General features: G+C 42.9%; 1 protein-coding gene across 1 annotated transcript in view; it reads left to right on the top strand.

Annotated features, from left to right (window-relative positions):
- The first annotated feature begins 9,875 nt into the window (after window positions 1–9,875).
- REEP5 (receptor accessory protein 5) overlaps window positions 9,876–25,609 on the top strand; it is a 42,722-nt gene continuing 26,988 nt past the window's right edge. The window contains exons 1-2 of the mRNA XM_028102693.2: window positions 9,876–10,064; window positions 10,739–10,832. Coding sequence (XP_027958494.1) covers window positions 9,947–10,064; window positions 10,739–10,832 — 212 coding nt within the window. The 5' untranslated portion in view covers window positions 9,876–9,946. The remainder of the gene's footprint in view (window positions 10,065–10,738; window positions 10,833–25,609) is intronic.

The raw sequence follows: 25,609 nt of genomic DNA, 5'->3' as shown, positions 1-25,609 counted from the left end.
AACTTGATTTAGTCCAGTTAGACTTGTGTCAGATGTCTGATGTAGAGAAGGGCAAGATAATAAATTGTTGCTGTTTCAAGCCACCAAGCTTGTGGTAATTTGTTGCAGGAGCAATAGGAAATTAATAATTGGTTAGTTCCTTTATTCAAGTTAACTAAATTCCCCTAATGCCTAGTCAGGAAGGGAAATGCACAAAATTGTCTGACCCTGGTCCTTCTCTTACATGGAAAGAAAAGCAAAAATGCATGAGGCAAAGCTGGATTGTTCTCTGTGGTTTGAACCATATCCCAGGGTCAGTGGACACAGTACCACCCCGGTATGGGTCTAAATGCCATGGTTTGTCCAGAACTGGATTAACTGGTCTTGAACCTAGAGAAACAATCTCTCAGTGACTTCTTTTCTATTTGCCTCCTGTGCAGGTGCCATGAGAGACATGAAAGGGTGAATTAGAGAATGCTTTTATATCTGGTAAAAATCTCTAGATTTCTGTGCAATAGCAATGACATATGGTATTTGATTTCAGAATAAAAATACTTTGCTGAAGAAAAGGATATTCCCAGGTTGATTTATTCTCAGTTGTGAGCAGTAAATTTCTAAAATGCAACCTCCTGTTTGATCAATGGAGACCTATAATAAAATGCTTTGTCTATATTTTTAGTAGAAAAGGTTTAAGAATCAGACAGGTGAAAAATCAAAACATAACTCAGATGTATTCAATGAAGCCCTAACGTTCATGTCTTATTTCTTTGAATACTCTTTCTTAAGTTACATCCAGGCTCTGCATTTTCCTCTTGTTGCCTGGCAAATCTGTGTCTCAGGTTTTCTTTGCTTTGTCTTTCCCCTCCTTATTTTTGTCACATCGCCCGCCATCAGCCTCCTCCGGCAACAGGAGAGAGATGTGCCAACAGGGCTGTGTCTGCAGGGGCTGAGGGCCTCCTGACTGGGCAGCTGGCTGCCTCATCAGTGCCAGGCTCCAACAAAAGCCAGGGTCCCCTTCAAATGTGTGGGTCAGGGAGGGTAATAAAGAGACTACCTGGGAGATTATGCACATCTTCTTCCTACCATATATGACAGAACAAAAGTGCATTCATGACTTCAGATAGTTGTGAAATTTTCTTAACCTGAAGAGACAGGCTTATGGAGAGAACAAAAGTGACCCGATCTCAGATCTTTGGCAGAGTTTTCTCCTGTAGCCCATGAAAGATATAGCAATAGCATTTGCATCATCCCAGGTTGGTTTGACTTCCTTCTTAGGAATTGCTAAAGTCAACCTGTTTCAGGCCAGCTTTCTCCATGGCCTTCCAGCCAGAGACCTGGTCTGTCTTGTTCCCAGGTCTGGCAGCATCTGGCACATAGGCTTTGCTCTATAGATATGAGTGAGTGAACAGCCTGGGACCTATGGCCAAGTTCTCATCTTCTGCATCTCTTTCTCATCCATGAAAGGGGGTCTAAGCTTTGTAGAGATGACTGGATAACCTAAGAGTCTCATACTCCCCAGACTGATTGTAATTTCTTAAAGGTAAGAATTATGCAATATTCTTCTATCTCAATTTTAATATCTAGCTGTGCTTTTTTTCCCTTTCTTAAATTATTTAACACTTATTTTGCATTAGGCATTCTTCTGAAAACTTTGCAAATTATAATTTATTTAATCATTATGACAACCCGATGAAGTAGTTACTATTGAAATCCCTATTTTATGGATGAGGCAACAGAAACACAGAGAGCTTATGTAACTTGCCCAAAGTCACACAGCTAAATGGTGGAGCTGGGATATCATCCATCCAAGCTGGATCAAGAGACAGGGCTCGACATTCTATGCCTTACTGGGCTGCTTTGTCTTACTAGTATTAGGTAGAATGGTGAAGGAAGGAAAAACTTTGGAATCTAAGTCAGGAGAAAGTTGAGAAAGGAGCAGTATTTATACAAAAGAAGTCCAAATGAATAGTATGTTTCCAGATACATCATGCATAGTTTATATAATAGAAATGTTAACAGTGAAGGGACACCTGGGTGGCTCAGGCAGTTAAGTGTCTGCCTTCAGCTCAGGTCATGATCCCAGAGTCCTGGAATGGAGCCCCGCATCGGGCTCCCTGCTCAGTGGGGAGCCTGCTTCTCCCTCTCCCTCTGCCTGCCATTCTGCCTACTTGTGCTCTCTCTCTGTCAAATAAATAAATAAAATCTTTAAAAAAAAGAAATGTTAACACCGTATAAAACATAGTGATAAAAATCTAGGTTGATTTGAATATATAACTTAAAAGAATTTTGCTCCTCGGCTAAAAAAACCTTAAAAATATCAAATTATGAATCCTTTGAAGTACTCAAAAACATGACCCCAACTTCCAGTTAAGTAATAATTACTGTATTCATTTAGTAGGTAATTATACAAACTTATAATCAGCTAAAAAGTCCTAAATTCAGCTATTCTTGTAAGCAGTTATAATAGTTTGCTAGGGCTGCTATAACAAAGTACCACAAAATGATTGGCTTAAATTTACTGTCTCACAGTTCTGGATGTCAGAAGTGCAAGATCAAGGTCTCCACAGGGTTGCTTTCTTCTGAGGGCTGTGAGGGAAGGATCTGTTCCAGCACTCTCTCCTTGGCATACAGACAACAGACTTCTCCCTGTGTGTCTCACATATCTCCTTCTGTGTGCCTGTCTATGTGTCCAAATTCCTCCTTTTTTTTGAGAGAGAGAGAGAACACGCAAGCAAGGGGGAAAGGGGCGGCGGGGGGGGAGAGAATATTTTTTTTTTTAAAGATTTTATTTATTTGTCAGAGAGAGAAAGTATGAGCAGGGGGAGGGGCAGAGGGAGAAGCAGGCTCCTGAACAAGCAAGGAGCCTGTTGCGGGCTCTCTCCCAGGACCTCGGGATCATGACCCAAGCCAAAGGCAGATGCTTAATGACTGAGCCACCCAGGCGTCCTGAGAGAATCTTTTTAAAAAAATTTTTTAAAGATTTATTTATTTGAGGTGGGGAGGGGCAGAGGGTGAGGGAGAGAGAAACTCAGGCAGACTTTGCACTGAGCTAGGAGCCCAATGCAGGGCTCGATTCCACGACCCTGAGATCACGACCTAAATCAAAACCAAGAGTCAGACACTTAACCAACTGCACCACCCAGGTGCCCCAAAAGAGAGAGAGAATCTTAAGCAGGCTCCACACCCAGCCTGATGCAGGTCTCAATCTCACAATCTTGAGATCATGACCTGAGCCAAAATCAAGAGTCAGATGCTTAACTCACTGAGCCACCAAGGATCTTCCTTTTTATAAGGACACCAGTCATATTGGATTAGAGCCCATATAATCACCTCATTTTAACTTAATTGCCTTTGTAAACACCTTTCTCCAAAAAGGTCACATTCTGAGGTATGGAGGGTTAGGATTCCAACATATCTTTTTTGGGGAAGACACAGTTCAACCCATATTGGCAGTATAAAAAAGGGGTAAGAATTTTAGCTCTGATATTTATTAATCATCAAAGTTTGCTATACCTGATTTTCTTCCCTTAAATGAGGATAAAACAGATAGTAACTGCCTCACGCTTCATGAGGATGAAATGAATTAGGACATGAAGCACTTAGAGTACTGGGTAGTACAATGCATGTTACATATCCATTCATTCAAAAAATAGTTTCTGAACACCTATTAAGTGCCAGGCACTATTCTAGGTGTTTGAGATACAGAAGTAAACAAAATAGGCAAAAATATCTATGTTGGTGGAGCTTATAATGTTCTAATTTAAAAATTAGAATATAGAGAGAATTACAAGCCAATATCTCTGATGCAAAAAATCCTCAACAAAATATTAGCAAACTGAATACATTAAAAAAAAATCATTCACCATGATCAAGTGGGATTTATTCCCGGGATGCAAGGATAGTTCAATATTCGCAAAACAACACAATTCATCATGTTAATGAAAAAAAAATAAAAACTGTATGATCCTTTCAATAGATGCAGGGAAAGCATTTGACAAAGTACAACATCCACTCATGATAAAAACCCTCAACAAACTAGGTTTAGAGGAAACATACCTCAACATAATAAAGGCCATATATGAAAAACCCACAGTGAATATCATCCTCAATGGTGAAAAACTGAGAGCTTTTCCGCTAAGATCAGGAACAAGACAAGGATGTCCACTCTGACCACTTTTATTCAATGCAGTACTGGAAGTCCTAGCCACAGCAATCAGACAAGGAAAAGGAATAAAAGGCATCCAAATTAGTAATGAAGAAGTAAAATTTTCACTGTTTGCAGATGACATGGCACTATATATAGAAAACCCTAAAGATTCTACCAAAAAACTACTAGAACTGATAAATGAATTCAGTAAGGTCACAGGATACAAAATCAATGTACAGAAATCTGTTGCATTTCTTTTTTTTAAAATTTAATTAATGAACATATAGTGTATTATTAGTTTCAGAGGTAGAGTTTAGTGATTCATCAGTTGTATATAATACCCAGTACTGATTACATCACATGCCTTCCTTATTGCCCATCACCAGTCACCCCAGACCCCCACCCATCTCCCCTCCAGCAATCCTGTTTGTTTCCTATAGTTAAGAGTTACTTATGGTTTGTCTCCTTCTCTGATTTTGTCTTGTTTTATTTTTCCTTCCCTTCCCCATGATCCTCTGTTTTGTTTCTTAAATTCCACACATGAGTGAAATCATATGATAATTGTCTTTTCTGATTGACTTATTTCACTTAGCATAATACACTTTAGCTCCAACCACGTCATTGCAAATGGGAAGATTTCATTTTTTGATGGCTGAGTAATATTCCAATGTATATATACATACCACATCTTCTTTATCCATTCATTTGTCAATGGCATCTGGGCTTCTTCCATATTTTGGCTATTATGGACATTACTACTATAAACATTGGGGTGCAAGTACCCTTTTGGATCACTAGGTTTGTATCCTTTGGGTAAATACCTTAGTAGTGCAGTTGCTGGGTCGTAGGGTAGCTCTATCTTTTAACTTTGTGAGCAACCTCCATACTGTTTTCTGGAGTGGCTGTACCAGCTTGCATTCGTACCAGCAGCATACGAGGGTTTCCCTTTCTCCACATCCTTGCCAACATGTGTTGTTTCCTTCAATGTACAGAAATCTGTTGCATTTCTATACACTAATAATGAAGCAGTAGAAGAGAAATTAAGAAAAAAAATCCCATTGCTAATTGTGCCAAAAATAATAATATACCTAGGAGTAAACCTAGGAATAAACCTATAAAAGGAGGCCAAAGACCTGTACTCTGAAAACTATAAAACACTGATGAATGAAATTGAAGACGACACAAAGAAATGGAAAGACATTCCATGCTCATGGGTTGGAAGAACAAATATTGTTAAAATGTGCATACTACCCAAAGCAATCTACAGATTTAATGCAATCCCTATCAAAATACCAACTGCATTTTTCACAGAACTAGAACAAACGATTCTAATATTTGTATGGAAAAACAAAAGAGCCCTAATAGCCAAAGCAGTCTTAAAAAAGAAAAATAAAGTCAGAGATATCACAATTGCAGATTTTAAGTCATACTACAAAGCTGTAGTAATCAAACAGTATGGCACTGGCACAAAAATAGACACATAGATCAATGGAACAGAATAGGAAGCCCAGAAATAAACCCATACTTATATGGTCAATTAATCTTCAACAAAGGAGGCAAGACTATCCAATGGGACAAAGACAGTCTCTTCAACAAATGGTGTTGGGAAAACTGGTCAGCTACATGCAAAAGAATGAAACTAGACCACTTTCTTACACCACACACAAAAATGAATTAAAAATGGATTAAAGACCTAAATGTGAGACCTGAAACCATAAAAATCCTAGAAGAGAGCACAGGCAGTAATTTCTCTGACATTGGCCATAGCAATATTTTTCTATTGTCTCCTGAGGCAAGGGAAACAAAAGGAAGAATAAATTATTAAGACTACATCAAAATAAAAAGCTTCTGCACAGCAAAGGAAACAATCAACAAAACTAAAAGACTGAACGGGGGAAGATATTTGCAAATGACCTATCCAATAAAGGGCTAGTATCCAAAATATACAAAGAACTTATATAGCCCAACACCAAAGAAAACAAATAATCCAATTAAAAAATGGGCAGAACACACAGACATTTCTCCAAAGAAGACATACAGATGGCCAACAGACACATGAAAAGATGCTCAACATCACTCATCATCAGGGAAATGCAAATCAAAACCACAATGGGATACCACCTCATACCTGTCAGAGAATGGCTAAAATCAAAAACACAAGAAACAAGAAGTGTTGGCAAGGATGGGGAAAAAAAGGAACTCTCTTGCACTGTTAGTGGGAATGCAAACTGGTGTAGCCACTGTGGAAAAGAGTATGGAGATTCCTCAAAAAATTAAAAACCATGGGGTGTGTGGGTGGCTCAGTCGATTAAGCAGCTGGCTCTTGATTTCCTCTCAGATCATGATCTCAGGGATCCAGCCCCATGTCTGGCTCCATGCTCAGCAGGGAGTCTGCTTAAGGATTCTCTCTCCCTCTGCCCCTATCCCTGCTCACTCTCTCTCTCAAATAAATAAATAAATCTTAAAAAAAAGGGGGGGCGCCTGGGTGGCTCAGTCGTTAAGCGTCTGCCTTTGGCTCAGGTCGACTCCAGGGTCCTGGGATCGAGCCCTGCATCAGGCTCCCTGCTCGGCGGGAAGCTTGCTACTCCCTCTCCCACTCCCCCTGCTTGTGTTCTCTCTCGCACTGTGTCTCTCTCTGTCAAGTAAATAAACAAAATCTTAAAAAAAAAAAAGAATTACCATATGATCCAGTAATCACATTACTGGGCATTTACCCAAAAAAACCACAAAAGCACTAATTCAACATCCCTGTGTTTACTGCAGCATTATTTACAATAACTAAATTATAGAAGTGGCCCAAGTGTCCACTGATAGGTAAATGGATAAATCAGAGGTTTTACACACACACACACACAGGAATATTATTCAGCCATAAAAATGACTGAAATCTTGCTGTGGGGCATCTGGATTGGGTGGGGGCCCACAGCACAGGTGGTGAAAGAACTCACCCACGGCAAAACAAAGGAGACAGAAGTTTACTGAATACACGGCAAGGGAGCTGTGGGCAAGACAGCGAAGGAGAGACTGCCATGAGGTGGTGGTGAGGGGCTAGAGTTATAGAGCAGGGTAAGGGAATATGGGAAACTACGGAATTTTACTATTTTTGGTAAACTTAGGAACTGTGCCTGGTTAGGGCCTATGGCTTAATGAGCCTGTTTGCGTCAGCTCAGTGGTCACTGTGGGCCCTTCTGCCTTGCTCAAGTTTCCACTCCTCAAGCCTGTTGCCTACAAGTGGCCTCTACACTCGCCATTTGCAACTACATGAATGGATCTAGAGACCGTAATGCTAAGCGAAGTCCATCACTCAGAGAAAGACAAATACCACATGATTTCACTCACATGTGGAATTTAAGAAACAAAACAAATGAATAAAGGAAAAAAACAGACTTTTAACTATAGAGAACAAACTGATGGTTACCAGAGGGGAGGTGAGTGGGGGATGGGTGAAACAGGTGATGGGGATTAAAGAGGGCACTTACCTTTTTTAAGATTTACTTATTTATTTATTTGAGAGAAAGAATGAGAGAGAGAGACCACAAGCAGGGTGGCGGATGGGGTGCGGGGAGGGGAAGAGGAAGAGGGAGAAGCAGACTCTCTGATGAGCATGGAGCCCGATGCAGGGAGCCCGATGGGGGTTGATCCCAGGGCCCAGAGATCATGACCTAAGCTGGAGGCAGACGCTTAACTGACTAAGCCACCAAGAGTGCACTTACCTTGATGAGCACTGAGTAATGTATAGAACTGTTGAATCACTACATCGCACACTGAAACTAATATAACACTGTATGTTAACTCTACTGGAATTAAAATAAATGAATAAAACAACATCATTTAAAAATATGTATTTTTTAAAAAGTAGGACATATAGAATGTCAGACATAATAAGTTATATGGAGAATAATAAAGCCAGACAGGGGCCAGAGAGCATTGGGGGTTACAATTCAGGATCAGAGAAGGCCCCACTGAGGTGCCATTTGAGCAAAGACCTACAAAGTGAGAGGAGACAGTTAAGTAGTTACCTGGAGCTTTTGAGATATAGGAGAGTTCCCCCATATCAGTACTATTGACATGGAGGGCTGGATAATCTTGTGGGAGGGCTGTCCTGTACATTGTAGGATGTTTAACAGCATCTCCGGCCACTACCTGCTAGATGCTAGTGGCATCCACTTCTCCATTTGTGATCATCAGTTTGACAACCAAAGATGTCTCCAGACATTGCCACATGTCCTGCATGGGGCAAAATCACTCCTAGTTGAAAACCATGGAGATAGAAGGATACTGAAAGGCCAGAGGCAGGAATGCATTCAGCTTGTTTGAGGCACAACAAGGACGCAGGTAGTAGATGAAATTAGAAGAGAGAGGGATAAACCACATCACTTATGACAGATGGGAAGCTACTGGACAGTGCAGAGCAAACAGTTGGGAGCAAAAGGATTTTGCGCTGAACACAATTTGACCCAAATTTTAAAAAGATCCAATTGGCTGACACATTGAGAATTGACTGTGGGTGGAAAGACAGAAATGGACAGCTCAGTTGGGAGACTATCACAATAATCTCAGTAATTTTTTATTTGGTTTAATTTGTTCACTGATGTGGCTGGATGGCGGTGGGAGTGCTGAGAGAATTGAGCCAAGAATCTCTAGGGAAGAAAAGAGGAAGGAGAATTAACATAAAAGGGAAAAGCTAGGAGTGGGCAAGTTATTATTTTTTTTATTTTTTGCGGAAGTGGAAGGCAGTGCTGTAGTTAACGTGAAAGAGCAGAGAGGTTGTGTGGGACAAAGAGGAAACGCTGGGGGCCAGTGTGTGTGCAGGGCCAGTGAAGGCCATACTGAGGAACCGGAGCTCTAGTCTGTAAGGAACCGGGAGCTTTGAAGCTTACGCAATGAGGAAAACTCTACCCCGCTGTGTATATCATAGGAGTCACAAAGATAATTTCAAAAGGAGTTTCCTGAAATAATATGGTGAGAGATAACCAGAGCCAGGGTTTAGGTGGAGGAAGAGCATGAGCATGACGTTCTGAAGGCAGTAAAGCGAGGCCCTGCCCTAATTGTTGGATTACCTTCTTCAGGGTAATTGTGCTTTTAGGCAAGGGCAAACGACTGTCTCCGCGGAGGCAGGGGGTGGGGGAGTGGCGGTGGAAACGTTTCCAGGATATCAGATATCAATCAAATTCAGCTCCACCACAAAAAGGTTTAGGTAGTGCAGCACTTTCTCGGAAAGTGTGTCCCCCAGAGGAGGGTCTCTTAAGTCTCTTCAAGGGTCTTTCCAAAAAAACTATTGAGAAAAACTATGCTGGGCTCCGGCAACGAGGGAAAAAGCAGGTCTCCGACAGAGTTCTTTAAGGGCGGTCGTACATTTCAATTGTTAGATTTAAATGCCTCGGTAGGGTTAGCACTGCAGGACAGGCACGTTCAAACCAGTCCCACTAGGCTGCTGGTGGGAGCAATAGGGGCGCCTGCCTCCCCCTTTCCACCTGCTTTTGCACTAGTGCGATTTGCCCAAGGCGCTCACAGGAGTCATCGCTCATCTTTACCTTCCGTGGAATAAGGCTGCCCCGCCGGGAGCCGCTGCAGCTCGGGACCCTCTCCACTGCCAGGGAGGCGCAGGTCGGGCCGCGGCCCGGGCCGGGTGTGGCGCTGGCGGCTGAGCGGGCGGGGCGGGGAGGGGGGCCGCACGGGGAGGGGGACGCGTCAACAAGCGCGGGTCCCGCCCGCCTCCCGCCCCGCCCGCTTCCCGCCTCCTGCCCCCGCCCCAGTCACTCGGCTCTGCGGCCACCCGGCAGTAGGAGCACCCCGGGCGGCGGCGCGAAGGTCCTCGCCATGTCTGCGGCCATGAGACAGAGGTTCGACCGGTTTCTGCAGGAGAAGAACTGCATGACCGACCTTTTGGCCAAGCTCGAGGGCAGGACCGGCGTGAACCGGAGATACATCGCGCTCGGTGGGTGCGCGGTCGCCGCCCGTGGCCGGGCCCCGGGAGCAGCTGCTGGGGAAGCGAGCGGGAAGGGGATTCGGAGGAGATAGTGTCGGTGACAGATGGGGGCGAGCGGCATCCTCGGCACAGATCTGGCTGTCCCGGCAGGCCAGGGGCCGGAGACCCCGCCCGGGCGCCTGGGCTCGGGGGTGGGGGGGGGCGCTGGCCGGTGTCCGGGGCGCGGGGAGGGCCGGCGCTGACGTGTCTGTCCCCGAGTCCCAGTGGCCGTGCGCAGGCTTGGCGCCGAGTGGCGGGGGCCTCCTGCGGGAGTGCGCGCGGCCACGGTCCTACCAGCCTGTCGGTGGAGCTCAGCACGGAGAAGGGTGTCCCCCCAGAAGGGAGGGGCCGCGGGCGGGGGAGTCGGGGCCTCTCCAGATCCTCTGTGGAGCGGGGTTCTCTAGGCGGGTGAGCTGCACGGCGGGGGACCCTTGCGGGAGGGAGGGCGTGAGGAAGGGCGTGAAGGTAGGGGCTCCCGGGTATCCCCAGACAGACCGCAAAGCCGCGTAAAGGCCTGGGCCCAGCCTTACAGCGGTTTGTTTTTCTCGATCGCCCTCACTAGGCCAAGCCTTGCGGTAGGGCGGGGGCTGTCCGGAGTCGCGCGTCTTGTGCCACCGGACCCACTTCTCTCCTCGTGTCTCCAGGTGTCATCGGGCTGTTGGCTTTGTACCTGGTGTTCGGTTATGGAGCCTCGCTCCTCTGCAACTTGATAGGATTTGGCTACCCAGCCTACGTCTCGTAAGTGGCTCCCCCCCAGCAACCCTCCCTTCCCCATCCCCCATCCAGGGCTGCCCTAGTTAGTACGCATCCCCATTTTCCTGGGAGAGCGGTCAGTGCACCAGAGGGTAGAAAGTGCCTAAGGTTACACATTTTAGAGCCCTAACTTGATGCCTGATCTCTTGATGACTCGCCCAAATGCTTATTTCATCGGATTATGCTGGCGGGGCGGGTACCTTGTAATGCATGCACCGATGGAAAGTGCTACAACAAAGTCGTCCTGCCTTTACTGCTGGGGAGATCTCAGCTGGGTGCAGAGAGCTGATCCCTTCTCCTTCATAATTATTTTAATGTGTATTTCACTTTATACTTAGTAAAACCCCATCAAATGAGACTTCCCTAATTCAGAATTACTGTTAATTCAGACACTGTGGAGAATTTTGCCTTCCTGATTTTGAAAAGACTAGCCACTTACTACAGTCAAATGGAAAACATTGACCCTAGTATAAAAACAAAAACAACCCTTTTTTTAAAAAGATTTTATTTATTTATTTGAGAGAGAAAGACAGAGATGGCAACAGAGAGCATGAGTGGGGAGGAGAGGGAGAAGCAGGCTCCCCACAGGGAGCCCAAAGGGCGTGGGGCTCCATCCCAGGACCCGGAGATCATGACCTTAGCCCAAGACAGACGCTTAACTGACTGAGCTACCCAGGTCCCCCCAAAAAACAACCTTATAAGATGCATCCCTAATATAGCTCCCTGGTTATATAAATGACTCACTTGTATAATTAAACTTAAAAATGAATCTTATCAGATTAGGGTCTGAATTTATTACTATCTGAGGTTTTTACTCTACAGTAATTATTTATATTCTACAATTTCGTGTTTTCATTCATTCAAATCAGAATTCTTTGCCACAAATGAATTGTTTTAGTCTGTAGCTCTACCCAAGAAAGTTGGTGGGGTTTATTTTCATTGAATTGGTCTCTGCAACTTTTCTCACCCATAGAGATAAAGGAAGAAAAACTTTTCGGCTGGGAGGCTAACACATAGATAACACATTTATTACATCTTGTGTCTATTACAGGACAAGCTAGAATTTAGTATCTGACTAGAAAGTAGGAAACATGTTTTAGAAGTTAGTTTTGATTTGAACAATTAAATTGAAGTTACATACATAGTTACTGTATTCGTCTGGTGCAGACGCTTAGAAGCACTCCACAAAGTCTGGCTACGTTAGGATACTACTTGCTTATGAATTTGGAGCTCCTGTCTTCATGTTGAGAAAAACATTTACCTTCTTCCCGCATTACCTGCTAAAGTACCATCCAGGTTTCATGTGTATACCCAAGAAGGGCAGACTAGGAAAACTGTTTGGCTTTCAGATCACTGAAAAAGGTACAAGAATAGCAGTTTTCCATAAAATGTAATCGACTGATAATATGGTATATATGAAGAGTTTGTAGGCAACACTGATTGAAAAGGACTTGCGTGAAGTGTCTGTGCTATCAGACAAAATAACGTAAAAGTACATTCCTTTACTTCTGACTGTGTAGTCTACTTGCAAGAGTTCCTTTAATAAGAGTTTGGGGAAAAAAAAAGTTGGAAGCGTTATTCCAGTTTGTGCTTTAGAGGTTATTGATCCCATTTTGAACAAATCCTGGGTGGCACTTTAGGAACTGCCTAGCTGCCTGAATTATTTTGAACCAGAAAGGAATATGGATTTTTGGAAATATTGAACAGCATAAAACCCTTTCCCACATCAGTACCGTTTGGCACATAATCCCATGCAAAACATAACCTTCTCTGTTGGTGTGATGAGGTCACTGGTGTGGGCTTTCCTTAAGTAAAAGTCTGTTTCTGGGATCTACATAGATCCAGGTGTGGGCAGAAGCAAATGTGACTGCAGACAGAACTCTAGTATGTTTCTTCTTGACCTGAAGTGGATTAATTCTAGCAGGAATCTCTTCTTTAGTCCTATTTTAAAGCAAGTCAATTTCAGTTTTTTTGGTGTGTGTGTGTGTGTGTGTGTGTGTGTGTGTGTGTTTTAAATCATGTGTTTGTAGTCATTCTTTCATTCCCTGCATAGTCAACTGAATAGTATTGGCTCTTTTTACTTCCAAGAAGCTAAATGCTCCTGTCTATTGCTCAGAATTCTGTGAAATGATAGAGATGTTCATATTTCTAAGTGGGTCAGGCACTTGGGTTTTACATGTTTTAGAATTATTCTGTTCACCAAGTATATATACTTTCTTTTCTATTTGAATATTTTGAGGCAAAGTGACATTTGTAGTACACTATACTAGGAGCCGGAAAAGTGCTAAAAATCTAATAAAGGGAATTTAATGATTTCAGCAAAAATTCAGGAAATAATGAGTCATCTCTAGAGTGGTATTTATTCATAGGATGCTTCCTTTTGGTAGACCCAACTCTTTCACCTTTAAACTAAAGATAACATTCCATGACCATAAGGGAATTAAGTGAAGGTTGCTCTTTGTGGGTATTTGGACTTTTCCCTAAAACAATGGTTCTCAGCCTTGGGTGCCCATCAGAGTTATTGGAAGAAACTTTCAAAAATCCTAATGCATGGGCCCTACCTCCAGAGATTCTGGGGTAATTGGTCTGGGGTGCAGCCTGGGCTCAGAGGTTTAAGGCTCCTTGATCTTTTACAATCTGTAAAGGATTCTAACGTCCGCCCATGTTTTGAACCCCCAATGTAGAGTGGCAGCAGTAACCAGTGCTTGTTACACTTGATGGGCTGAAAGGGAGGGAAACATGGTCTGCTGACCCTGGGACCCTACCTGACCTCTGCTTTGTCAAGATGACTTGGGATTGTGTGCACGATATAAAGCATACAGACCCCCAGTGAGTAACCTCACTGAGGCATCCGTGTTAAACATTCGTCTAATCAAGTTTGTTCATTGCTTAACCAGTGTCATTGTGTGGCTGGCAGAAAATCGTTGAAAATGGTGTTATTGGTGGCACCAGATTCCGTGTTACTTAAAATGTGATCTGTGATCCGCTTCCCTTTACTTGTTCTCTTGCCTCTTCCAATTCTCCCTGTGCCTCCCAGCCAGAGCTCACCTAAAAAATATGAGTTCATCTATTTAGCAAGAATCAAATCCAGCCGCACTGCAGGCACGGTGGCAGCACTTCAGCTGCACTGTGGACTAAGGTGGACACGCTCCCCATTCTCTTCAATGAACCGTCTCCTGAGGTAAACCACATTAAATAGTACCGTAGTGCCTGGAGTGTGGTTAGTGAGCCCTGTGAAGAAAATGGACAAGGATCTGGGGTAAGGAATAACAGGAAGGACGCCCTCTGCGTATTTATCTGAGGTACTGTTTGAGTTAAGACTTGGGGAATGAGAAGGTGCCAGGCCAGCCAAGAGCAGAGCCGGGCGGAGGAGCCACGGGTGCCTGGAGCCGCTGCGCTGGAAGCTCTGCGCCTGGATGGAGGTGAGGGAGACCGCGGGAGGTGCAGGTGCCATGACGCAGGGCCCACCGCCAGGGGATCAGTGTGCATTTATGCCAGGTGGTTGAAGGGAGTTTGCAGCTTTTCTGATTGTCTTGGATGGGTTTTAAATAGGGGGTGACATGATACAATTTACATTTTAAGGTCATGGTGGCTGCCATGACCGCTGGAAGGAAGTGGCCACCCTGCCCAGCTGTTGCCAGTCTCGGCCTTTCTCACTGTCCGCTCTGGCTCCTGCTGGTTCCTCTCCTCTCCCTCCGTCGCGGGGAGGCCCACACCACGTAATGGTCAGCACGGGGCTTAGAGGCCGCAGGGCACAGAAGGCAAATTTGGAGAAACTCCCATGGCTTCCTTGCTTGTCTTATGATTCAGCCCCCGGGAAAACTGTGTGTGGGACCCCGGCATACCTGGCTTCGGGTCAGGTTGTGGCGTGTTAGAACCCAGATGGCTGGAGGCCTGGCCAGTGCTCGTGGAGGGGCAGTTAGGGCCTGAGGAGGCCCCCCCCTTCCTACTGGTTACTCTTATTTTCTGGTACATCATTTCCCTTTGGGAGCAGGGCCTTTAATCTTCTACCTCTACGTTTCCAGACTTTTTGGCCACCCTGTATAGGCAGTCTGAAATCTAACTCCAGCTTTCTCATTGTCAAGAGCTGTTGACAGAATTGCTGTCATCTCTTGACTTCTTTGCTCTGTTCCTGGGAAGAGAGGGCAGGCCACTGCATTGTGTGAGCCTCTGTTGTTAAAGTAGATCTGCCCCCATGCCGCCGCATTTTTTTGCTGAGGTATAATTCACCTGCAGCCTTTGTAAAGTGTACAGTTCAGTGTTTGGTATATTCATAAAGTTGTACATCCATCACCACTATCTAATTCCAACACATTTCCATCACCCCCCAAAAGAAACTGGATCCATTAGCAGTCACTCCCTCTTTGTCCTATGCCCCAGTCTCCAGAAACCACTTACTACTTTCTGTCTCTATGGATTGGCCTATTCTGGACAGTTCATATCTTTGGAATCCTGTTAACATGGGGCCTTTTTTTTTTTTCCTTGTGCAGCCCTACTTCCAGGGGCATTGCACAAATAAGAGGCTTTCCGAGAGATGCCCCTGGAGCGCGTGCCCTGTGTGCCCTCATATGCAGAGTCCGTTCCCAGAGACCTCAGGCAGCCCCCACCAGGGTTCTCGAGTGGGTGCCAGTCTTGTCCCTGCTTCTTTGGTCAAATGGAAGTAGGAAAGCAAGTCTAATGACTTTATTTTCTATTTTTATTTTTGCCCTGCAGAGAAAGGTAAGGAGGAGAGTTTGCTTTTTATCCTACTCAGTGACTTTTTTTAAAAAAAGTCTACAAAAATGTCTATTAATTTCTCTTTTTATTTCATATTTTTCACAAAGATCAGGCTACCACCTTCTTGGGACTACCAGAGTTGGGCCGTAGGGATCAAGCATGTAATCTAATTCCTTTAGTTTTCAAATGATCCAGGCACAGAGAGAGAGGTAGACTATGTTTCCCAAGGTCACCCAGAAGCCAGACGTGGTCTGGAACCTCAATTACTAAACAGGAATGTGAAAGCACAGTTAGGCGTTTTTAGTACCAAGCTCTAAAAGATTAAATAGGAGTCCAGCATTTTGGTGACTACATTCAGTCTAATGTTTGGCAGCACTTTTGCAGTCTCATGCCCCCTTCAGTGATGTGTCATTTTATCTTCTGTGTCCTCACCAGCCCATTTTAAGCTGTGCCACCGGGACAGAGAAGGTTATTGCTTTTAGCAGTTTGCACAGCTGAATACCTGCGCAGCACTTCATTTAATAGACACTTATATACCCAGTTAAGTACTTGCTTTACAAATATAGCTCATGTAATCCTCATGGCACCCCGCCAATGTGAGTACTATGATTGTTCGATTTTACAGATGAGGAAACAGTAAGAAATAACTTGATCAGGTTCTCACAACTAGAAGATGGTAAAATGTATTTAAACCCAGGGAGCCTGCCTGCCTCAGTTAGTAGAGCATCAGACTCTTAATCTTGGGGGTTGTGAGTTCAAGCCCCAGATTGGGCATAGAGCTTACTTTTAAAATAAATAAATAGGGACACCTGGGTGGTTCAGTCGGTTAAGCATCTGCGTTCAGTGCAGGTCCTGATCCCAGGGTCCTGGGACTGAGCCCCACGTCGAGCCCCACGTCGAGCCCCATGTCGGGCTCTCTGCTCAGCGGGGAGTCTGCTTCTTCCTCTCCCACTTCCCCTCCCTCTTCTCCTCCGTCTGTGATCTCTCTCGCTCGCTCTCAAATAAATAAAAAATTAAAATAAATAAGCCAACCAAACAACCCAGGGACTCTGGTTCCAAAGTCTGTGTTTTTTTCCGTGTGGCTCCTGGGCTGTCTCAGATACACGCCATACCCAGGCAGAGATGAAAAGTGAACTGTTGATGTGAACTCTTTCTTTTCTCGATTTGACACTGTCCATACATTGTTTTCTTGCAGTGTATTTTTCCTCTCAAGTAGGGTACTGCTCTCCCAAATCCTACATCTGCACACACATAGGCATTCGCAGTGTTTTGCCAATATGAGTTAGAATGTATTACTAACAGGTTCTTCTGCTTGTTACGGAGCATTGATTTACAAGAGCAGTAGCATAACGAGCTGTTTGCGGAGACTTGCTCTGTTTTCCCAGGGCAAGCCCATCTGAGGAAGGCACCCGGAATTGGATTTCCTGAGGGAATGTGGCCTTGCCTTTAGTTCTGTATCAGGAGGCAAAGAATCTCAAGGAGAAGATGTTTGGGGATGACCCCTGTGAGGTCAGATCAGAAAGGGGACAGTGAGGGGGAAAATTCGAAAGAGACACTGTCAAAATAACTACAAGAACAATTAACCCCACATAAAAGCTCCAGCATTTTCTTAGTTAATGATTCGTAGCAGACAAAGTGCGAGAGCATAGGTTACAAAGGACTGAAATCTCTTCATATAAGATCTGCAGTGGCAGACTCCTAACCGGAGGTTTGGGACCCAGAGGAGACTTTGAGAAAGTGGCCCTGGTGTGACTGGCATTTGGGTACCACTTTGTTTCAGAAAAGCAAGTCACCTGAAGCAAAGTCAGGCTTCCCTGATGGTGCTGGAGGATGTATATTTGTGGTTCTCAGACTCATTCGTAAGGGGCATGTTTGTTTTCGTGTGTGTGTGTGTGTGTGTGTGTGTGTGTGTGTGCATGTGTGTTTCCAAAACGTGTAATTATGGGGTTTTTTGGTCCTTTTTTATTGATGAGAATTTGGGAGTAGATCTATTTTCTACTAAGCTGAGTATGTTCCTATTACACTAGCTTTTCCCTCGGCAGCCGGGAGCCCTGTGCTGGGGTGCTCAGGAGCGGGGCAGTGCAGCCCACACTGACTTCGCTGGATGCAGCGCATGCAATGTTCTGGCCAACTCTGCACTTGGATCAGGAACTGGCATCCTGTAAATTTTGCCTTGAACATCCTGAAATCTTAGACATTTAACCATTTTACTTTTGTTGGCTTTTTATCAGTTGTGTTTTCACTTAGCATTACTAATACTGCTGAACTATTTTAAGATGGAATTGTGGAGAAAACTAGAAAAAGGGTTAAGATGTCCTTATAACAGCATGTCACTATTTTTGTAGGTAATCACAGCCAGCATTTTGGTTAGTTTCTTTCCCCACCTTGCCTGTGCCATAGAGAAAAGAAAGTCTTAAGGAGCAAGTAAGATGAATGATTTAAACGACTTATTCATGATCTACTTTCTGGGCTCTAAAGCAGTTGTGGGGAGAGAGCCCATTCCTAATACTCTGTTCTAGAATGTTCCGTATGGATTTTAATGATTTTTTTTTTCCCTGTTCATGAGGGCCCTGGAGATGTAGTTTATCTGTCCTTTTGCCTTCATCCACCCCATCTGGGACTTCTCTTTTTCAGGACTGACTTTAAATGAGTATTCCTCATCTCTTATGGTATTTCCAACAACTAGAAATACATATGGGGTAATTTGTGGCTGTTGACAACATTACCAATAAGTTAATAGAGAAACTGAGAAACAGTTTCAAAAATTGTTCATGAAATGGCTTTTTGTAGCAATTAAAGTAGAAGTGGGGGCTGTAGAAACCTCTTCTGATTTTAGTCTGTCACTTGCACACTCTTCTGGTTCCTGGGAGTAGAGCTTATCAGGCCCTCTCAGTCACAGCCACTATATATATCCTGCAGCTTCTGATAGTTAGACCAGGTGATCTGGTGAAAGGATCACTTACATGTCAGAGGTAACTCGAGGCTGCTATCTGCCTGTCTTGATGTGGCTTTCTTTTGTCTGGGAAACGTGTTTAGCTTGTTCTTGTCCAGGCTGTGAGGGTACTTGAGCTTAAGTTAAACTTTATGATATTACATTTACAGAACCATCAATTTTATCAACAAAGGTTGTTCCAGTAGGATTCGCATCTGCTGTTTTATTGCTTTAGGCATACATTTTTTTTTTAACTATTAAATAGTTTAAGGCATTCAGTTTTGAGTTATAAAATGTTAGGGGCACCTGGGTGGCTCAGTTGGTTAAGCATGTGACTCTTGATCTCAGCTCAGGTCTTAATCTTGGGATCGTGGGTTCAGGCCCCATGTTGGGCTCCACACTGGGTGTGGAGCCTCTTAAAAAGTTATCTAGTTTAGGTGCTAGAGATCAAGCTGCTGGGGTGAGAGCTGTCTTTTACAGATTTGGAAACTTGGCCACAAACAAGTTACTGGACCAGGGTCATGGGTTTGTTGGGGGCAAAGCCAGGCGTAGGTGTAGGGACGCCTGAATTCTCTGGCCTGCACACTTCAACATTCCTCATGTTTTATATTTGTCACTGAATTTTTCATTTTGCATTAAAAAACAAAATGGTGGACAGTTGGTTAAAAAAAGATCATTTTAATTAAAATTCAAAATGTTTGACTACTGAATGATGACTTTTGTTTTAATATTCAGTCTCCGTTAGAGATGTTTTATAGACTCATCTTAAAATGTATTTGCCTGTGAGTTTAGCTTATTTATGTATTTCTTTATTTTTTAATTTTTTTATTTATTTATTTGTTAGAGAGAGAGAGAGCACAAGCAGGGGGAGCAGTAGAGGGAGAGGGAGAAGCAGGCTCCTCACTGAGCAAGGAGCCTGATGTGGGACTCGATCCCAGGACCCTGGGATCATGACCTGAGCCGAAGGCAGACGCTTAACAACTGAGCCACCCAGGCATCCCTTATTTATGTGTTTCACTAAGTTGTTCATTTTATATAGGAGAACACCATATTAAAGAGTAAAGGAGCATTTTTTTTTTTTTTACTGTTCTTGTATAGTCACCTTAGAAGATACTTTCTACCTATTTAGGAGGCATATTTAGCTAGCTATCTCATATCTTTTTCTTTTCTTTTCTTTCTTTTTTTGAATAGGAGAGGAGGGTTGGGCATGATATAAATGGTAGATAAGGAAATTGCTTTTATTGTATGTGCAGGATCCTCTTTCTTGCTTTGAGAGCGCAACTGCTCTGCCGTGAAAAACAAGTGGAACTTTGCATCCCCATAGCTTCTTACCTTCCTTTTTTCCATGAAGAAGAAAAATCTTTTCTTTATCAGCATGGAAACAAACTAGTATTTATGTCTTAAAATATGTCATTCTTTGTCCTTCTAATTTAATGGACTATATGAGTCAAATAAGATTCACAGTAGCATTCTCCTAAACCAATAAAGGTTTAATAAAGTATAGGTAATAAAGAATAGGAAAACCATTCTGAGCTCTCAGGAATTCCTATATCACACTCTCTGATAAATACAGTGGAAGTAGTTCTGTGCATAGTGGGTGCTGTGGATGGTCATGCTATGTGTCTGCTATATCAAAAAAAGGATTATAGACATTATGGTCTGTATTCTTCATATTCAAGCTTCAAATAATCTGTCTTGAAATCTGGAATATTTGCTATTAAATATGATTTACCACATTCAAAATAAAACAAAGCAAATTGATCCCAGGCAGATTTCTTTCTGTTCTTTACCAACAGCATATCTCATAGCTATTTGTTTATTGTTTATAGGGTTTTTTTTATTAACTGCTTTTTTGGATTCACTATCTGGTAATATAATTGACTCATTAAAATTAAAATGATATGGGTGGATACGACCGATTTTAGTAGTAAAGCCAGGGCTTTGAAGAAATGTATTACTTAATTTTATGTTATTTGGCTAATTTGAATTGTAGCGACCAAGTTATACACAAACCATGAACAGTACAGGTGGTAGGTACCAGAATTTCTTTGGTGTGAGTGATCAGAAGCATATGTATATGGATCTGATAATTCCTAGCTCTGTTAACCCTTGCGCAAATTGCTTAACTTTCATAAAACTCAATTTTCTTATAAGTAAAAGGGGTGGATAGTATCTGTCAGCCACTTAGCACAGAGTCTAGCAATCAGTAAGTGCTTAATTAGGGTGGTTACTTTTATTGACCTACAAAGGAGAAAACGAACTTAGTCATAGTTATGATTAACTCTAGGTTATTGAGCTTTTAAATGATTAAGGGAAAACCTCCTTAGTATTTTCTTTCATTAATTTTTTCCACTTTTTTTGGTTCCCTGTCTTATTTTTTCTTACATCTGTATCAGCAGCTTAAGACATTATTATTCCAAGAGCATTAGAGGACAAGAAAATTTTGTTCTTCCAGGTCATAAAGATGTGGTGGTATAGCTAATGGTTTTCTTCTCTTATGGTACAGTGGTATATATGTTCCTAAGCACTGGGTATAATTTTAACAATTTGCAAATATTATATCCCATTTTTCACTTTGTTTGTTTCTATTAAGATTTCCAGTTTCCCACAACTCTGCCTTCACAACCCTCCTTCATAGGGCCCTTCCCCAAGCACACATGTGCTCCTTAGTTAGGAGTGGAACTATTTTTGATGTTGACTTTTGGTCCTTGAGAATCACTATTTTGGCCCCAGGGCTTACTTACAATGTCAGATGCCATGTCAGTGCTCTGTATATGCTTGCATCTGAATGCATCTGTCGCTGATTTGCTGTGGTGGATTACCACATGGGGCAGGGAAGACCTTAGGTTCTCTGAGGAATGACTCAGTTTGGGAGGGAGAGAATACTAGAAGCCCAAGATTATCTCTGCGCAAACTTTGTTTTCTTTCCACGTGCTTAATGCTATCCTTTGGCCACCCTTCCTTCCTGCCCTTGCTCTTAGAAAATAGCAGTAAAGGTATAAACAACTAGATGGGCCACAAAGGGTGGAGGCAGCCAGTACCTGCCACTGGAGCCCAGTGGTCTGGCCAGTGGGTTCTGTGCGTATCAATACCAGCCCAATACTAAGGTAGAGAATTTGTCCACCTTCACACCATGGGCCTGAAAAATGTTCTCAGCAGTGTCCATGTTTGTTCCCATTGACCTGCAAATGGGATTTTGGGATTTCAACTCTTTACTCCCTGTAGCATTTGGGATTTGGAGAGTGGGGCATAATTAAAATCCATGGGTAATTCTCTTACCTCCTTTTAGCCTTATTAACAATGCTGTTAACCCTCTCCCAGCTCTGCTTAGCCAGAAGGACTGGAGTGTTCTTATCACTTGCTTTTCCTTTTAGTCTTTTGCCTCCCTGTAATAATAATAAATTATCACGTTATAAGTATTTATCTATTAAGGTAATATTTAACAAGAGCTTCCTCGGTTCAGGTCATTGATTCTGTGCTTTACATGTATTAATTTGATCTTCACAACAACATGATAAGGTTTATCATTCCTGCTTGACAAATGAGGACACTGAGGCCCAGAGTAACTTGCTCAAGGTCATGTGCCAGGTAAGTGGTAGAAGCAGATTACAAGGTACATGCCAAGGGTGATGAAATGATGCAAAGTCAGATGAGCATTGGGAAGGAAGGAAGGGGAAAGTCTAGCTATTCCACAGTAATTACGAATTTTTTGATAGTTTGCTTTGTTTAAATAGAAAATTAGAATGAGTCCATTCCATGTGATGGCCTATTGGACTCTCTTTTCTCTTTCTGTGTTTATGTGTGTATTGAAGGCCTTTTAATGCTCTAAAACACAATAGTGTATGTGCTATCATTGTTAGAGAAGTTTGTTTGTAAGAAAACCATGAGCTGTTTCCTCAAGAGAGAAATTAAATGAGTGTGCCTGATGTTCACTTCAGTGTTTAACAAAGCCCTAGAGAGAGAGAGCTAGTCTCATAGGAGGAAGTAGTTGTAGAAAGTCTGGTGTTCATTTTTTTTTCCCCACACGGAAATCTTTTTCCTTCCTCTTGTTATAAAAAATAGTGCAGGCTCATTACAAAGACCTAAAATGAAATTCTTCAATTCCAGTGCCCAGGATTAACTTTACCCAATTTGAAATATATATTTCTGGACACCATTCTTGGTCTGTAAACACATACAAATATATATCTGCCTCTCTTTTTTTTAAAACACAAAGTTGGTAATCTCCTTTTTACATTCAACCTGATACCTTGGACATCTTTCTCTGTTAATATCCTTTTTAAAGGCTTCAGAATATTTCATTGTGTGGATACACCAACATGTATTTACATAGTTCATTGCTGCCCTTAATGTGTAGATGCATGCTTCTATAATATTTTATTTTTAGTTGAAATTCATTTTAATACCAATCTTTCCTCTTTGAACTTCATATTTTGGTCTATAAAATATAGAATAGGAAGAGTTTGTAAGACAGCTTCCAACTCGACATTTGACAATTTCTAATTCTGCTCTGTGAATTTCTAGAACTGCGAGCTACTCCCATAGGTGGTATTGCCGGCCATCTTCAGCAGCCTGGCTGTGTCTCTGCTGCTCAACCAGGCCTCATTTCCTTTTTGCCACCTGCCCCAAGTAGGCCAGGCCCTGCCCCTGGAACATGGTAGGTGGCTGAGGAGAGAGAGAACAAAGAGTCCCCAGCACTGAGCCCAGGTGGCCAGGCATTGGATCAGTCGTGAGAATATAGCAGTTAAGAGTCTGCAGAGAGCAATCTAAGACCATGCTGTCCGACTTTTGTGACTGTGCCCCCCCCCCCCCCCGGAGTAGTTCTGAAACCAGCTTCAGTGTCTGTAGTGCAGCTAACATACCCCACTGTGGGCGAGGGAAAATAGAGAGAAAATGTATGAGACAGCGGCCCACGCCTGTAGGGGGAGGGGGAGTGCTTGGAATAGTGGCCAGCTGCTTTTGGGATATTTCCAGAGCTCCTCCAGGGTTTAGCTAGGGATTGAAAGGCCCTGGGGGAGGTTAGTGTTCTAGCCAAACAAATACAGGCCTTTTAGATTGGTTCTTGAAATTTTAGCAAAGAGTTTTGGTTAGGAGATGTTTTTATTTTGGATTCCTTTACGCATTTGAGAATGGTCAGGTGAACATACTAGATCTTCTTAGAGTGACTCATCCTAATTGTAGCAGAGACATTATTCAATTTGCCTTCCCTGTCTAACTTTTCTTCTCTCTTGGCCTGCCATTCATTGCTGGAAAGGGGTAGACTACCCTTTGGCTACAGCCGATTGGTTCCAAGTCCATCACTTGGATTTTCTTTCCTAGAAAGGACGGGGAGGTGGTGCTGAGACCGAACTGTGAGCTGGAGGTTCTGAAACTTGGCTCAGCCTTAGGATCACCTCCCCAACTTTCTTCAAGTTTATACCTGTGCCCTACATGCCAGAGCCTGAACATTAGGTATGAAAAGGATCCAGGCATGTATATGTTTAATTAGTTCTCTAGGTGGAGGTGGATCATCATCTAAGTTTGAGAAACAGTGGACTTAGGGCACCAACTTGGTACACTGTCCTGTTCACTTCTGATTGCCCTCCCTGCCCTTCCTACCTCTGCCTGCCTTCCGCCCAAGTAAGCAGGATGGAGGGTGGAAGGGTTCTCCAAGGATCTGGACCTCGAGACTGACGTTTCCTCCTATTTGTCTTCTTTGACCCACTGTACCCTTTCTGAGCCTTGGTTTTCTTCAGCATAAGACTAGGTCACTGTGGTCCCTTCCAAAAGGAAGACCACGAACTCTTTTTGCATTTATATTAATGCAATAAATATTTATTAAATGCCTACTTGGTACCAGACATTTTGCTAAGTGTTATACAGCCTGGTGGTGAGTTGTTCTAACTAGGAAAACAGGCTGGAATAGTGTGAAATAAGCACAGGCTTTGTCAGAGTTAATTTTGGGTGTAAATCCAATCTCTGCTATTTGTTCTTTTCTTTTTTCTTTCTTCTTCCTTTCCCTCATTTTTTCTTTCTTAAGCTCTCCACCCAGCATGGGGCTTGAACTCATGACCCTGAGATCAAGAGTTGCTTGCTCTCCCACTGAGCCAGCCAGGCACCCCCAATCTCTGCTACTTGTAGCTACAAGCCTTGCACATGTTATTTTTCTTCCCTGAGCCTCAGTCTTGCCCTCAAAAATGAAAATAACAATACCTATTTCACAGGGCTATTATGAAGTTAAATAATTATTAGGTAAAATTTAACCAAGGATGTGAAAAACTTGTACTCTGAAAACTGTGAGGCACTGATGATTCATGAAATTGAAGAGGACACAAATGGAAAGATATACCACACTCATGGATTGGAAGAATTAATATTGTTAAAATGTCCATCTGCTCAAAGCAATCTACAGATTCAGTATAATCACTATCAAAATACCAATAGCACTTTTCACAGGACTAGAACAAATAATCCTAACATTTGTATGGAATCACAAAAGAGCCTGAATTAGCAAAAGCAGTCTCGAGAAAGAACAAAGCTGCAGGTATGGCAATCTCAGATTTCAAGGTCTGTTACAAAGCTGTAGTCAAACAGTACGGCGCTGGCGCAAAAACAGACCCATGGATCAGTGGAACAGAACAGAGAGCCCAGAAATAAACTCAGCTTATGTGGTCAATTCATCTACAACAAAGGAGGCAAGAATATGAAGTGGGGAAAAGACAGTCTTGTCTATAAATGATGTGGAGGAAAAAATTATTAGGTTCCTACCTCTCCCAGTCTTTAGCTGTGCCGTGTTGACCAAAATGGAAATGACCTAAAGGCGTGGAGCACTGCTTAAGATTTCTTGAGTCCCCATGTTGCCTGAGAAGTTGCTACATCCTCATTCTGATATACTGAGTTGAAATGTGATTTAGTCTGCTTTTCCCTCTGACCCTCCCCACTCTCATACTCTCTCTCTCATTCTCTCTGTATCTCAAATAAATAAATAAAATTTTAAAAAAAAGGAAAAGAAAAGAAATGTGATTTAGTATATGTATGAGGCAGGAGAGTGTATTGCTGAGTAATCACCTGTGGCCACTCACTTGGACAAGGAAGTATATAAGTAAATAGCATTCAGGAAATGGCAGTTGTGTTG

The sequence above is a fragment of the Eumetopias jubatus genome, unplaced genomic scaffold (genome assembly GCF_037043125.1).
Source record: "Eumetopias jubatus isolate StellerSeaLion01/CBP00866 unplaced genomic scaffold, mEumJub1_p1.0 scaffold_5, whole genome shotgun sequence".
NCBI classification, from domain to species: Eukaryota; Metazoa; Chordata; class Mammalia; order Carnivora; family Otariidae; genus Eumetopias; species Eumetopias jubatus.
Note: the sequence above shows the minus strand (reverse complement) of the source record. Positions and strands in the feature narration are given on the sequence as shown.